This window comes from Scyliorhinus canicula, chromosome 7 (genome assembly GCF_902713615.1).
Source record: "Scyliorhinus canicula chromosome 7, sScyCan1.1, whole genome shotgun sequence".
Classification (NCBI taxonomy): Eukaryota; Metazoa; Chordata; class Chondrichthyes; order Carcharhiniformes; family Scyliorhinidae; genus Scyliorhinus; species Scyliorhinus canicula.
In genome coordinates, this window is record NC_052152.1 from 144,020,867 (window position 1) to 144,037,828 (window position 16,962).

Below are 16,962 nucleotides of genomic sequence, written 5' to 3' on the forward strand. Positions count from 1 at the left end.
TAGCCCAGGATTCAGTGGGCAGTCAGCAGACAGACAGGAGTCAGACCTAATTTGGACCTGAGGAGCCACCACAGTTTACCTCAGAGTGAGTCATCATCACCCTTCTGCTTGGCAAATGACCCGCTGATGCTGCCAACTCAGGCCCATCACCCTGGTGTGATGTCAAATAGACCTTTGAAAGGAGGGGAGGGGAACAGAAGGGGATTAGGGTTTGGGGAAAGTGGGGAACAGGCCTCGGGGAAGTGGGTTTTGAGGCTGGGGGGACTGGGGTGGAGCATGGTGGTGTTGAGTTGCTGGACACAAAGGTTCATATTTGGCAAACCTGGGGCTAGTCCTTTGTGCCTGTCGGACCTTGGCTACTACCTGTTCTTCATCCTCTAGGTCCTCATTAGACTTATCCTCCACTCCTTTCTGCTCTTCTTCGTCCTCAGATGAAACCATACGTTTCTCCTCCTCCAGCATGTCTCCCTGCTGCTGTGCTAGGTTGTGGAGGGCACAGCAGACTACTACAATGTTAGAGAACATCTGCATGATCCTGAGGTGTTAGTTATAGAGGATCTGTACATTTAGGGGATGGAACCCCTTTCTGTTCATAAAGAGTGCTCCCTAATGCCACTGTGCTCTCAAGGCGACATGCATGCCATCAATGGACGTGGACCAGTGGCATCCCAGCAATGGTGCCGAATTCTGCAGCCCAGGCATCTTGGTGGGCCTGGTCCAGGTCGAAGTGGATATAGTTCGATGCTTGTTACCTCCTAGATGTGCCAATGGGCTGATGATTGTGAGATGCTGCACAGCTGCCTGCTCAAACCCTAGAATGACCCGTGGAGTAGATGTTGAGGGCAATCGTAAGCTTCATGGCCACCAAGAGTATATCTCCTCATCATCGGGCACCAGGCTCATGAGGATGTGGCACAGGTGCTGCATTGTCTCGATGGTCAGATGCAGTCTTCTGTGGCACATGGTGTCTGGCAACTCATTGAAGAACCATTGGGGCCTGTACACCTGAAGTGAACATTGGTGTACTCTTCTGGTCCCCTCCTCAGCTTGATGGGCAGCCGGGACTTGAGCCTGAGCAGTAACCCCCTGTTGCTGTGGTGCAGGCTCCAGTCTGCGTTGGCCTTGACGCAGTCACCAACGACTGTCCACCTTGACTGTGGTCATTAGGATGATGACCAGCTCCACTGGCTCTATCCCAAAATGCACCTTTACTTTGAGAAGAAGTGGAGAAGGAGAGAGAGAAAGAGAGACAGTCAATAAAGTTATCTATCCCGGGACTCTCATCTCTGCGCCTCCCCCCCATACCAACACCCCTTGTCCTCATGATCCTAGAGGCCGACAACCTATCACCCTCCCCAGCGCATAGCGCCGTCTTCAATACAATATCTTCCGTCCATAACACATCATCAACTCAACGGCCATAGGCACTGTCTCATGCCCCCTCGTAATCACTCATAGTCACATCCAGGCAGTCCCCTCCCTTCATTTTGGCAGCAAAGGGGCTCTTCATGTGCTGTGGATGCCCATGTGAAGCTATATGGCTCCTGCATCCACCAGTGCAGTCATGTGGTCGGTGCTGCAAGGTGTACCAGGTACAAAGCTCTTTCTGTAATTATACAGGGCCTTGATGAGGCTCCACCTGGAATATTGTGTGTAATTTTGGTCTCCTTATTTGAGGAAGGATGTTCTAGCTATAAAGGAAATGCAGCAAAGGTTTACTAGACTGATTCCTGGGATGGCAGACTGACATACAAGGAGAGATTGAATTACAGTAGTCCCCCTTTATAACGCGGGTGTTGGGGTCCAAGACAGCCACCCGCGTTGCATCCGAGCCGCGGATATCCACGATGGGTGTTTTAAACTTATTTAAAAATCTATGCTAGCGCTTCCCATTGTGAGTCTACGGGGGGCGGGGGGAGAGGTCAGACCCCCGTAGACTCACAATGGGAAGCGCTAGCATAGATTTTTAAATACATTTAAAACCCCCATCGTGGATCTAATTAAAACAGTGTCAATTTCAGCGGCCGGCTCACTTTGATCCGGAGAGGGAAGCTGCTCTCTCACTGAAACAATCAGCCGGCCGCTGAAATTGACACTGCCCACTGCTCTCTCCCTCCAATCCAACTTTTAAGTTTTAATGTTTCTGATTGGAGGGAGAGAGCAGCCGGCAGTGTCAATTTCAGCGGCCGGCTGATTGCTTCAGTGAGAGAGCAGCTTCCCTCTCCGGATCAAAGTGAGCCGGCCGCTGAAATTGACACTGTTTTAATTAGATCCACGATGGGGGTTTTAAATGTATTTAAAAATCTATGCTAGCGCTTCCCATTGTGAGTCTACGGGGGTCTGACCTCTCCCCCCGCCCCCCGTAGACTCTCAATGGGAAGCGCTAGCATAGATTTTTAAATAAGTTTAAAACACCCATCGTGGATATCCGCGGCTCGGATGCAACGTGGGTGGCTGTCTTGGACCCCAACACCCGCGTTATAAAGGGGGACTACTGTAATTCAATCTCTCCTTGTATGTCAGTCTGCCATCCCAGGAATCAGTCTAGTAAACCTTTGCTGCATTTCCTTTATAGCTAGAACATCCTTCCTCAAATAAGGAGACCAAAATTACACACAATATTCCAGGTGGAGCCTCATCAAGGCCCTGTATAATTACAGAAAGAGCTTTGTACCTGGTACACCTTGCAGCACCGACCACATGACTGCACTGGTGGATGCAGGAGCCATATAGCTTCACATGGGCATCCACAGCACATGAAGAGCCCCTTTGCTGCCAAAATGAAGGGAGGGGACTGCCTGGATGTGACTATGAGTGATTACGAGGGGGCATGAGACAGTGCCTATGGCCGTTGAGTTGATGATGTGTTATGGACGGAAGATATTGAAGACGGCGCTATGCGCTGGGGAGGGTGATAGGTTGTCGGCCTCTAGGATCATGAGGACAAGGGGTGTTGGTATGGGGGGGGAGGGTGGGGGGGGGGGGGGGGGGGGGGCGCAGAGATGAGAGTCCCGGGATAGATAACTTTATTGACTGTCTCTCTTTCTCTCTCTCCTTCTCCACTTCCTCTCAAAGTAAAGGTGCATTTTGGGATAGAGCCAGTGGAGCTGGTCATCATCCTAATGACCACAGTCAAGGTGGACAGTCGTTGGTGACTGCGTCAAGGCCAACGCAGACTGGAGCCTGCACCACAGCAACAGGGGGTTACTGCTCAGGCTCAAGTCCCGGCTGCCCATCAAGCTGAGGAGGGGACCAGAAGAGTACACCAATGTTCACTTCAGGTGTACAGGCCCCAATGGTTCTTCAATGAGTTGCCAGACACCATGTGCCACAGAAGACTGCATCTGACCATCGAGACAATGCAGCACCTGTGCCACATCCTCATGAGCCTGGTGCCCGATGATGAGGAGATATACTCTTGGTGGCCATGAAGCTTACGATTGCCCTCAACATCTACTCCACGGGTCATTCTAGGGTTTGAGCAGGCAGCTGTGCAGCATCTCACAATCATCAGCCCATTGGCACATCTAGGAGGTAACAAGCATCGAACTATATCCACTTCGACCTAGACCAGGCCCACCAAGATGCCTGGGATGCAGAATTCGGCACCATTGCTGGGATGCCACTGGTCCACGTCCATTGATGGCATGCATGTCGCCTTGAGAGCACAGTGGCATTAGGGAGCACTCTTTATGAACAGAAAGGGGTTCCATCCCCTAAATGTACAGATCCTCTATAACTAACACCTCAGGATCATGCAGATGTTCTCTAACATTGTAGTAGTCTGCTGTGCCCTCCACAACCTAGCACAGCAGCAGGGAGACATGCTGGAGGAGGAGAAACGTATGGTTTCATCTGAGGACGAAGAAGAGCAGAAAGGAGTGGAGGATAAGTCTAATGAGGACCTAGAGGATGAAGAACAGGCAGTAGCCAAGGTCCGACAGGCACAAAGGACTAGCCCCAGGTTTGCCAAATATGAACCTTTGTGTCCAGCAACTCAACACCACCATGCTCCACCCCAGTCCCCCCAGCCTCAAAACCCACTTCCCCGAGGCCTGTTCCCCACTTTCCCCAAACCCTAATCCCCTTCTGTTCCCCTCCCCTCCTTTCAAAGGTCTATTTGACATCACACCAGGGTGATGGGCCTGAGTTGGCAGCATCAGCAGGTCATTTGCCAAGCAGAAGGGTGATGATGACTCACTCTGAGGTAAACTGTGGTGGCTCCTCAGGTCCAAATTAGGTCTGACTCCTGTCTGTCTGCTGACTGCCCACTGAATCCTAGGCTATGTCGGAGTGTGGGTCGGGGATGCATTTCTTTGCCCCACTGCTTCAAGTGGTCAGTGAGTGAAGAAGTAGTGATTTCAGGATGTCTGTCACTCTGGGTCTCATGGGGTCTAACTGCTGGAATTGCTTGGAGGGTCTGAAGAGAGACCTGAGTTTAGATGGGGAGATATACCCCGCTGTGGGATAGGGATCAAACACAGAGGCATTGCAGCTTTGAGGTGTGAAATTCTATAATATTGTCAATCGTCGCAGTTCTGGATTATTATTCCCTTTCTAATAGTGGGGGGGATTCTCCGACCGCCCCTGTGGGGTGGAGAATCGGCGGGGGGGGGGCGGCGTGATTCCCGCTCCAACGCCAGCTGCCGAATTCTCCAGCACTGGTTTTCGGGCGGGAGCAGGGATCAAGCCGCGCCGGTCGTGCGCTCTTCGCAGCGGTTTCCGACCGGCGTGGCGTGATCCCCGCCCCCGACCGAAAACCGGCACAGAAGAATTTATTCAACTGACAGTTGGGGTCCATAAGCCCCCCCGCGGTATATCGCGAACCGCGGTATTGCGGAGCGCGGTATAACGGGGGACTACTGTAGTAGGATTGTATTCCCTGGAGTTCAGAAGAATGAGGGGGAATCTCCTAGAAACCTATAAAATTCTAATAGGACTAAACAGGGTAAATGCAAGAACGATGTTCCCGATGGTGGGTGTGTCAAGAACTAGGGGTCACAGTCTGAAGATACGGGGCAGACAATTTAGGAGAGAGATGAGTAGAAATTTCTTCACCCAGAGACTGGTAAGCCTCTGAAATTTGTAGTAAGTTCAAAACATTGTATGGTTTCAAGAAATAGGTATAGCACTTAAGGTGAAGGGGATCAAAGGATATGGGGAAAGTGGGATTAGGCTATTGAGCTGGATGAGCAGCCTTGATCATAATGAATGGCAGAGCGGGCTTGAAGGGCCGAATGGCTTCCTCCTGCTCCTACTTTTTCTATAAAAGAAGACATACTGCAACAGTGAAACCACAGAGTCTATTGAAACATCAAGGGGAATGAAATGCTTCGCCAGAAACAAGCTACAGAATGTCTCTGTCCAATGAGAGGGCTTTAAGACAGATAGGCTGCAGCTGTGCTTTGCCTGCTATGGGGTGTTAAACACGAAAGAAAGCAGACTTCAAGGCTTCACAGACTCAAAGCAACTTCCATCCGCGGGAAACCCTGACCTGCCTCCTCCAGCCCAACCTGAACCCCCATTCCCCAGGTCCCTTGAAGGAGCCCCCACGGCATCTGGCCGGCGGCTACTATGCCCTTGTGCTCCCTGGAGGTAGGTGGAGAGGTGTACTCACCTTCATGCACCCCCCTCAGAGTCCATGGTGCCTGGTTTCCACTTTTTAGGGATCTGTAGTGAATTGCGCCCATATGACTTTACGCAGGGGGGGAAATGGGAGCATACCAGGAGGGCACTGCATTTGACTTTAATCTCACTCATGAGATTAAAATGAATGCAAATCAGCTCTGATCAGGCTCTCACCATTTCTGGGCAAGATCCCGATCATGCCAGCTGGAGTGGGCCAGGAGCATCGGAAACTGTTTAACACCCAATGCAAATCTTGTTTTGGGTCTCTCCTGAAATTCTCCTGACTTAGCATGATTTGTATCCGGCGCAACATGATGGAGAATCGCCCTACTGTGCTTTAACTGCAAGAAGCAGAATCATTTTGCACACAGGCGTTTGACCAAAAGAAGCAAAACAGGCCAATAGAAATGTCTACTGGAGAGATTTCAATGGATGAGTCAGGTGAAGAATTATACATGATGGAAACAACAAGTTGGTTTCATCAAGTTTATAGGGGACAAATTATTTGTGACTGTTACAATGATGACCACAGAGGGAGAGCATCAAGTGAATCAGAAGTGCCAGATAGACACTGTACATCATGCAGCACAATGACCTTCACAGATCCGTGTGAAGTGGCTCAAAATGGCAATCCAAAAATGAAACCCTCAAAAGAAAGATGGAGGCTGTATGATGGCACGAAACACATATCACAGAAAAGTGGTTTGAGAGCCCAATGTAATGGCAAGAAGAAATATCTTGAGGTCCAGGTGATAGATGGGACACAACAAACACGCATTTCAGCTGAAGCAAGTCTAAAGATTGGGCTGGTAACCCTGAACGTGCCAACAGAGAAAGGGCAATAGACAGAGGGAGACAATATTCAAATCAAACACAAGATAGTAAGCGGTCATGTCACTGCGATGAAATGCACGAGCTGAAAGTAAATTAAGCAGTTACACTGGAGATTTTTCAATTCAGAGCTAAATTGGTATGCTTTAAGGTAACAATTCCAGCTGAGTATATACCGTTGAAAATGCATGATAAACTTGAATGTTCAATGAAGCATGCTGTGCGCAATCAGAACAAACAAATTTCAGAGTCAGAATAAAGTTACCAGGTGGAAATAATGATGCGCAATTTCATAATTGACCATTCAAAGTGGGAGTCAAAGAACCCAAACAGGTGATCGGCCAGGCAAAGCAGCCAGCAGAAAATGTATGCAAAGAAGTTGCAACTTTAAAGTTGCCTTGAAGAATCATATAGCCACGAAAAAGCATGAGGAGCCATTCTGTGTCAAACCCTTAGCACCCTCAACATGTGTCGGGCCATGTGTAATCCTGGGACATGTGTAAAAAAATTGTCACCTCGATCGTACACGATGGAAGTGAGTGACCAAATATACCAGTACAATCGCAGGTATAAACGATGAATTAGTGAAGTTGTTCCTTCACTGTAATCTGCCGGTCGGGAAGAAGGGATCTCACCAGCTGTACTGAGCACAGAATGATCACCAATAACAGAGGTTCCTGTGGCCCCAACCACCCGAATGGAAAAACATGCAACAAGGGTCATGCGAATGGCACTCTCTCGCCAAAGAACATCACCCAGATGAAAAGCCAATGTCAACGCACACATGCACCATTAAGAAACATGCATGATTTAAAGACTATGGGTGGAATCTTCCCAAAATTGCACAGAGTGCTGGATCAGGTGAGAAAAGCTGTGTGAAACTTGGCAGCTTTACAAACGCCTTTTCTCACCTGATTAAACAGCATCTGCAATTTCAGAGTGCAAACGAAGATTACACAGCCAGCTGCAGACAAAACTGGGATTCTGAAATCACGGCACCATTTGTAAAGAGTGTCCCAATCTCAAAGTTAAATTTAAGTCCCAATTGCTCCCCTCCAGCCCAGTGGACATCAAGACCATCCCCTCCACCCAAACCCTTTTTGGGTGTGAACTTACCAAACTCACAGACCGGGGTGGTGGGAAAATTTCAAACTGATATCTCACCTGCGAAAACTCCTGGTGAGATTTAGCGGCAATTGTGGGATTTGCGCCCATAATCAACGGGGCCACTAAACGGGACCTAAGTGTGCAATGCACGTGCAGTGACTGACTCATAGAAAAAACAGTGGTTAGTGCATGGGAACAGTGGGTGAATATTGAGTAACTTGGGTAAAGTATAGCCACACAGGAGCGTGCATTCAAAGTTGTTTTTTGTTCATTAGGAAAAGGGGGATGTTTGTATCTTTTGTTCAATATTAAAAGAAGCATATTTTGGTTTTGAAACGTAACCAGTTTTAATGTCACATCTGGATTTCCATAGTCATGTGACTATGTCACCATGCTCCCTCTAGAGGCAGTCATCTTCAGGCAGTTCTCACTGAGAACACACTGAAGATGTCCTTATACGTGAATGACTTCAAATGGCATGTCTGACAGCTCCTGGGAATGGGCAACCATCCTTAATAAGTATAGCAGGATAAGTAGTATAAGTAGTATAAATATAAGTATGGTAGGCCCGATCCCTGTAAAATTTGGCTCCTCATCCCACAGACAGTCAAGACAGGGTTGACCCTGCTTTCAGGCCAACCATTGGGACTTTGGCTGTAAGGACAAAATTCCAGCCAAAGTTTCAGATCAAATGATATTTTATTGGAACAAACAATATGCTGATCCATATGTAAATAAATTATTACAGAATATAAAATTGCTTCGCTCATTACATGGAGTTCATTTAAAATAAATTATTCATAGTGTTTGAATTAACGATACCAGACATTTAAAAACTATGAATGTCGTCTAGTCTTTTTTAGCATTTGTTGGGATCTCCAGATTTAAGTCTCTCTGAGGAAAAAAGCATGATCTCATTCTCTTGCACTTGCCCCTCATCCTCTTATTTCTATTTTTCAATGCATTTCCATGGCCCTTTTTAAAAGCTATCATATATTTCAATATATATACCAATATTTCAGAATTTGACATTTTCTGCAGTTGGTGGAGGGGATACGTTGCCAAAGTTAGCAGACACTATAAAAACAGAGTACAAGGGCTGTGAAGACAATCGTGAACACATTCAGGCGTGTATAGACTGATTTGTGGAATTGACAGATGGGTGTCATGCAATTCAATGAAAATAAAGTTGAGGTGATAGATTTTAAGAGGAAATATACACTCTACATTCAAATCCTAAAAATAGTAGAACAGAAATGTTTACATGTTCAGAGACAGAAACATGAGGACAAAGTGGTAAAGCTGTAAGTACAAAGGGTCAGATTCTCCATTTCAGAGAGTAAGTGTTGATGCCGAGACTGAATCGGTGGTGTTCTACGACCATGGAGACGGCGCCATTCCTGGAGCAATTCAGGATCTGTTAATGGGCTAGCACCGACACCATGTGGAACCAGAGCAATACCACTGAAAGATGGTGTCTGATTTGCCAGGCTCTGGATTGGCACTCAAGAGGCTGACAAGCTGCAGCCTTATATAAGCACTCCAGTTCCCACACACACTCATTCCAACCAACAAGCTGGCAAACTGAAGAGTGGCACCTTGGTTCATGGTAATGATGGTCCCTGCCTGGGCACCCCAATCCCGGGAACACACCCCAACCCCATACCCTGGTCACCCCCCGCTACTCCCCCTGGCCAGATGCCTCCCCACCCCCAGCCAGCCATGCCAGCAGCAGGACGGTAACCCACAGTCGCACATCTGGGAACATGACCAACCTCCGCTGTCTGCCTCAGCAGCCACTGTGCCTGTTTCCTGATTCTTAAAACTACAAGTGAATCTCACTGTCTGTAATTCATCCTGGTGGAGGCGGAGCATCGTGGGAGCCCCAGCGAATACCCGGACGGGCCCATTAATGAAATGCCAACAGCGCTAACTGTACGTGTGGCTTAGAATGCATTCATGCCATTGTTGAGACACCAGCGCGTGGCATTCCAGAGTGTTGGCCTTGTTTTTCGGCTGATGTCCGATTCTCTGTACAATCGTGGTTCCCAAAACCGCCATCAACAATGGGGAATCCCACCCAAAATATCAGATCCCAGGTCTAATCAATATGGGCAATGCTAGAGCTAAATTCTTTATTTAGATTGGAATATTATGTCCTGTTTTTACGCACCATACTTCAGGAAGAGGTTCAGAGTCATGGAAAGGATATAGAATCGGTTTAATAAGGTGATGCAAATGATGAGCGACTTCATCCCGAATCTTCCAATCTGGAGTCTAAATTCAGTGGCGGGCGTGGAAGTGAGAGTGGTTTTTGCTGGGAGGTAGGGTGGCTGACCACACCACGACATTCCTTTGTTCAGCTCATTACATCTGTAAGGATCTTGCCAACCCTCATGATGGGGACAGGAGAAAGTCACTATACCCACCATTACCTCCAGGGGTCGAAGGTCCGAGGGCCATACTTAGAGGGCAGCTGGAAAGCCTGAATGCTATAGCCCTTTCATCTGTGCCTGGCCCACTACTCCACCCTTCGCTGCAAACCCTTTCTCCCTTCCTTGGTCATTCTCCATGCAACGTGCCACACCACCACAAAGCCTCAACCCTAGACTGGCATTTACAGATGCTCCCAAATGCGGACAATGCAATAGCAACTCACTGTTCATCATGGAAGAAGTCCACCTCATCAAGTGCACACCATTCATGTCCAGTCGTGAATGTGAACATTCTAATTTCTCGCTGGTGGGGAACTTAATTCTGGCAAGTTTGCCTTTTGATGAGCATCATGACATGCTGATTGATGCATGTCCAAAGGCTTCTCAACATTATTCATCAGGATGATCGATCTGTCTTTAAAGTCCCGAGAACATCATTGCTAAAGTTCATCCCATCATCGGGAAACTGATTTTTAGATTCTCGCTAAATTAAGTTCTTTTGTCCGCCAAGCTTCCCACTGCTGGTGAGAGCAGATGATTTTTAAATTATTTTTTTAATTAAATATTTTGAATATATAAATACAAAACAAATGAACAACCCCAAAACAACCACCTCCCCCGCAACCACGTCACCCCCCCCCCCCCCCCCCCCCCCCCCATGCCCACCACCCCTAACGTTTGACGGTGACCAGTTCCTTGAAATACATGACAAATGGCTGGCATTTTATGTGAAGATTCCCAATCGAACCCCTCAATATATATTTAATTTTCTCAAGGTACAAAAACTCCATGAGATCCCCCAGCCATTGAGATCCCCCAGCCATGCTGAGACAGTGTGTGGAGAAGCTGGCATCCACTTCAACAGAATCCGCCTGTGAGCAATCAGTGAAACGCAGGCTAAGACACCTGCCCCGCATCCGCCTGCAGCTTCGGTAAGTCCGACATCCCGTAAATGGCTTCTGGGACCAGGTTCCAATTTCCTTTGTAAGATCGGCGACATGGTGCTGAAGAAGGAACCCCAAAAGTTCGCTAGCATAGGGGATGCACAAACATATGCATGTGATTCTCTGGGGCCCATCTACCCCCACAATCCTCACCCTTATCCTCTACCCCCTCAAACACTCGACTCATCCTAGCCCTTGTTAATTGTGCCCGCTGCACCACCTTTAATTTTATAAGCCGAGCCTTGCACACAACGAGGTGACATTCAACCTCCGCAGGGCTTCGCACCCCAACCACTTCTCCACTTCCTCGACACAAACTAAAGGCCCATCCCAAACCGCTCCAACACTGCAAACAAGTACCATCACTCTACCCTGTCAAAAGCCTTCTCAGAATCTAACGCCACTATCACCTTTTGTTTCCTCCCTCTCTGCCTAGTAGGTGCCGCACATTGGAAGATAATTGCCGTCCCATCACAAAACCCGTTTGATCCTCCCAACTACCGGCGGTTGGCACCCCTCCAAACTGAGCACAAGCACCTTCACCAAAACCGTTATATCCATGTTTAACAATGAAATGACCCACATTCCATTGGGTCCTCATCCTTACCGAACAGAAGTAAAACAGACGCCTGACTCATCATCAATGGGCGTGACACCCAAGACATTGAGTCTTCAAACCCCTCCGGTCTGCAACCCCTTTATAAAATTCCACCGGAAACCCATCCGGCCCTGGTGCCTTCTCTGACTGCATCCTCGCTATTGCCCTCCTAACTTATTCCACCCCCAACGGCTGGTCCACCTCTTCTCAATCTTCCTCCTCCACTCTGGAGCGCTCCAACCCCTCCAAAAACTCCACCATGTCCGAATAATCCTCCAGCAGCTCCGAACTGTACAACATCTTATAAAATACTCCTTTCACCTTCTCCAGCGCTGACACCAGCTCTCCTACCCCACCCCCCTCCACCCCCCACTGCACCTTACCATTCCCGAACCTGGACAATCTCCCGGGAAGCCGCCTACTCCCTCAACTGGCATGCCAGCAGATGGCAGGCCTTCTCCCTGCACTGCCCCTTAACATCGCAGTGTTAATGTAAGCCTACTTGTGACAATAAAAGTTATTATTATTAACTTCTGCACCACTTTATCCATGGACACCAGATCAAACTGTGTCTGCAATAACTTCTTACAGGCCAATAGCGCTGCGGTAGGGTCCTCCAAATACTTCCTATCCACCTCCAATATCTCATTCACCCACAGCTCACATTCCTCCCTAGCTTCCCTATCCACCTGCACCTTGTATGCAATCGCTTCCCCCCTCACTATCGCCTTCAGTGCCTCTCATACTACTGATGGCAAAACCTCCCCATTCTTGTTAAACCCTCCATACACATCCACCACCTTGGCCTTCCTTACACAAAAACCCAGATCCACTAGCAGCTCCATACCCAGACTCCACACCAGCCATTGGCTGTCCATTCTCTAGCACCGTGTCTACCAGGTGTGGAGCATGATTGGAAATCACAATCGTGGAATACTCCACTTTCCTCCCCCTCCCTCATCAGCTTCCTCAGCATCGTCGCAATAAACTCTGTCATCCTTGGGGCCCTCCGCTCCCTTGGGCAACCCCACGATCGTCAAATTCTGCCGCCGCGATCTATTATCAAAATCTTCCACCTGATCGGGGCCAGCAGACCTTCCACCGACTGCTTGAGTGATTCCAGCATCACCCTCCCATGCTGCTCGAAATGCTTATTGAACTGTCGTTTAAATTCCGCCACTATCACCTCAGCCAGTGTCTCAACCATTATAAAGGCAGCCCCACCTGGCGAACCTGCCTCTGCCATCTTCCCTGCCAACACACCTTTCGCTATAATCGATCCTGCCGGCGGACTGGTGTGCGAATCTATAGTGATCTGTATATATACAAGGAGTTTATGTAAAGATACTACAACTAAGTAATCACTAGAGGGCAGCACTAGAGATGAATAAATAGTCAGACTCAAGGGAAGATCTGCCTCTTCACAGGAACAGGGTCTAGTGACCACAAGAATACAAGGACAGCTCAGCACAGGTGTAGATAATCATAAGTATTTCTTAATGAATCATGTTCATGTAACACCTAGTTTAAGCATTGGAGAGAGAATAAACTCACAGTTAATTAGTCAACGTTACTCAATGAAGTATTTGCTCTAATTGGAAGACTATGAGTGTTAATCACTATTGAGTTAAAGATAATCCTGGAAGAAGCAAGTAAGTAACACATGTTGCACAAAATACAATATTACTATCAGAAATAGTAATATAATAGGATTGATCCTGCCGGCGGACTGGTGTTTGAATCCTTCTTCCCAATATTTTTTTGCTGGTTCTTGGACATTCTTTGCCAACCCAGTCTCACCTGGGACAAATTTTCTAAAGATTTCCCCCCAAATAACAGGTGGAAAGGACCAGAAGCCCAGGACTCTAGCGGGAGCTACCCAACGTGCGACCTCCTTCTACATGTCGCCACCGTATATCCCAGAGAGCAGAAGATTTTGCTCTTAGTCCTGAGAAGAGACTAGAAAAAGTGGGACGCTTTTCCCGAGGAGAGATAAGATTAAAGGAAAGTTGGATAGAGGGTGAGGATGGCTGTGGATGAACTAAACTAGTTATATGCTTGATGAACCAGTTGCTGAAGAACATAAATCATTTACAAAACAACAAATCATGGGGAAGTTTTGTAATGTGTTTTGAGAACAAGCCCCATCAGGAACAGTATAAAAACAGAATCTGCGATAGCTTTTAAAAAGGGTAGTGGAAATACATTTAAACATAGAAATAAAAAAATGAGAGGGAAAGGTAGGGGAATGAGGTCATGTGGTATCTCAGAGAGCTGACACAAGTGTGGTGGGCTGAATGGTCTCCTTCGCTGCTATGAAATGTTATGGATACAATTTCAATTAAACATTCCAAAAAATCTCCACATAAATTCAGAAGGAATTGACACTATTTTAGATAAGCTGATAATACAAAAAGAAGAAATAATAAGATAAAATAAAAATAAAAATAATAACTTCCATTAGGCGATTATTATCAAAGAAATTATAATTAACATACCTGTCTATGTTGTATTGAAGTTGATGTAAGGCATTAGTATGTTTGATGCCTGAAATTTCTGGAATTTTGATATCGAACAACCTATTTTGCAAAACAGACATTACGATCTGACAACCTGAAAAACAATTGTACCCATTTTTTCAAGTAATTTGAAATGGCAAAACAGAGATAAATTTTCATGGTGTGCTGTGGTTGTCAAAAGTCTTCAGCAATTTCATTTGTCCTCCCTCATAAAACCATACGGTGATCTACTTCCATAATTGGCATTATCCACATGATCCTATCGTCTCACTCTGGTCTTTGCTGCCAGGCTCTGCAATTCAATCATCTTTGCATCAGCACCATCTTGGAGGACTTGAGGGCTGGTTTAGCTCACTGGGCTAAATCGCTGGCTTTTGAAGCAGACCAAGCAGGCCAGCAGCACGGTTTGATTCCCGTACCAGCCTCCCCGAACAGGTGCCTGAATGTGGCGACTGGGGGCTTTTCACAGTAACTTCATTGAAGCCTACTCGTGACAATAAGCAATTTTCATTTCATATCAGATTTTGCTTTTGGTGGCTTTAAAGTAAGATTTAAAGTAAATCTTAGCAAAGTAAATTTAATAAAACCTTGCCTTTGTAACAAGGTGACAGGATTTGGTGTGAGCTAATCAAGATTATCAGGCAAAGAATGGGGGTGGTTGGTCAAGAAACATTGGACTAGTCAACTCTAGAGGTAAAGAAAAGTCACGTATAAGGGTTTCAGCAGATTAATTTAGAGGAGTTAAATTTGGGAACATTGCAGAGGTGATAATAGGCTGTTTTAGTGATGGCATGGAAAAAAAGTTGGAAAATTCCCCCCAAGCTTACAGTTCACTTCCCATGATCTTTATTACCTTCTCTGCCTTCATTGCTCCCTTCACTACTTCGCCCCTTGAGGCATCTTTCCCCTTCCAAGAACTCTATAATTCAGCTGAAGCCGGAAACTCAAATCATAGTTGTAAGGTATAGTGCAGTACCGAAAGATGAATATTTGAGAAGAGGAAGAAACCTATGAGAAGTGTAACAGCTATTCAGTGTTAAGTAAGCAGAGAATAGGGAAGCAGAGAATAGGGATAAATGGGTCTTTTTCAGATTGACAAGTTGTAACTAGTGGAATGCAACAGGGACCAGTGCTGGGTCTCAATTGTTTATAATCAACATCAATGATCTGGATAAAGGGATTGCTAAATTTGCTGATAATACCAAGATAGGTAGGATAATAAGCTGTCAAGAGGAAGTAGAGAGACTACAAAGGGCTATAGGTATGTTAATTGAATGCGAAAAGATTTGGCAAATGGAGTATAATGTGAGTAAACGTGAAGTTGTTGGCTTTAGCAGGAAGAATAGAAAATCAGCAAACTACTTCAAAGGAAAAATATTACAGAACTTGGAGGTACAGAGTCCCAGTATATGAATCATGGTAAGTTAATATGCAGGTACAGCAAGTGATTAGGAAGGTAAATGGAATTTTGGCATTTACTGAAAGAGGATTGGGATTTAAGAATAGGGAAGTGTTACTACAGTTGTGCAGGGCCTTGGTGAGAGCACATCTAAAGTGCTTGCAGTTTCCATCTCCTTATTTAAAAAAAAAGGCCAGGATTTTCCAGGGTTGCCTGCTGGGAGCAGTATTTGTCTTTGGCCACAGAATAGTATGTCAGGCAGAAATCAAGATTCGTGCTGGGCAGCAGACCCTTTGATAATCTATAAAAAGTCTTCAAGCATTACAAGTTTAAAGGTCTGTGAGACGAAGGCAAATGTCCATTTAAAGTGGTGGAAAACTTTGAAGTGTTTTTCATGCAGTCAATTTAATTGCCCTTTACAGTATAGAAGTCTGTGTGTATGCCAAGATGGCTAAAAGTTTGGATCTGCATTGTTTACAATCCATTTAATGTTGCATGACATGCTAAAAGCTTTCTGATTGACAGGTGGAGGCAGTTTCAAAAGGGAGATTCAGATTTGTTATTTTTATAGCTCTGCAGGGATCCATTATCTCAGGGGAGCCAAGGGGTGTACTGAGGGGGGCCTAAAGGAGGGACTGGGGGTTTTGGGGGGGACTGGGGGTGGGTCTGAAGGGGGGTACTGAGAGGAGGGGGGGAGCTGAAGGGAGGTTGCATAAGAGCTGAAAGGGGGTTCTGAAGGGTGCACTCCCAGCAAAGTGGCTGGGGCTACAGTAGCTGTTTGAGATTGAAGCGTCCTTTAAAAATCGCATTCAACATTGAAAAGCATTCCTGACAGAATGGAGATTCAGTGTTACTTGGTTTCAAATTGATTTCCAATGTGCCATATTGTTATTCCACTAATAAATACAAGATATGCGGGCAATTTTAGAGCAACTGTTTACCAAGGTTCATACAAACTTGATGTGAAAAGTATGATAAAAATATGTAACATCCTAAGTACTTCCATCTACCCACATGTATATTCAGACATTCCTATTTAAGGTATAAGAATATAAAACGGTGGTAGCATACCATAATTAATTCCTCTGGTGGTAATTTTTCCTTCAAATCCTGGATTAATGGTCCACACACTGACTATGCGGAGAAAAAGTACGCAGAATACAAGACCTCCAGCCCACTTCATTGCGTCCTTGAGGCCTTCAATCTAGAGGTTAAACTTAGAAAAACTACTCATCAGTTCTCTCGTCTCAGAAATTAATTCCCCTTTGTTGACTTCTTTATTTCTGTGTGAATCACAAGCTGTTTCTTATATTGACCGAATGACCACACAACCAGTGTCCAAAAGACAATTTATTAACAAACACACTTGTTTTATACGCAATGGTTCACACGGCTACGCACTAAACTAAACCTAATAAATAAGATGACCTTTATTTAACTTCGGTGTGACCGGCTCTGTGCGGGAGATAAGGCCTTTATTTGTGTCCACGTGGGTCGGTTG

General features: G+C 46.2%; 1 protein-coding gene across 1 annotated transcript in view; it reads right to left on the reverse strand.

Annotated features, from left to right (window-relative positions):
• LOC119968645 (bactericidal permeability-increasing protein-like) overlaps positions 1-16,650 on the reverse strand; it is a 77,671-nt gene extending 61,021 nt beyond the window's left edge. Inside the window, exons 1-2 of the mRNA XM_038801266.1 lie at positions 16,533-16,650; positions 14,042-14,156 (exon numbers count right to left, since the gene is read on the reverse strand). Coding sequence (XP_038657194.1) covers positions 14,042-14,156; positions 16,533-16,644 — 227 coding nt within the window. The 5' untranslated portion in view covers positions 16,645-16,650. The remainder of the gene's footprint in view (positions 1-14,041; positions 14,157-16,532) is intronic.
• Positions 16,651-16,962: the final 312 nt, after the last annotated feature.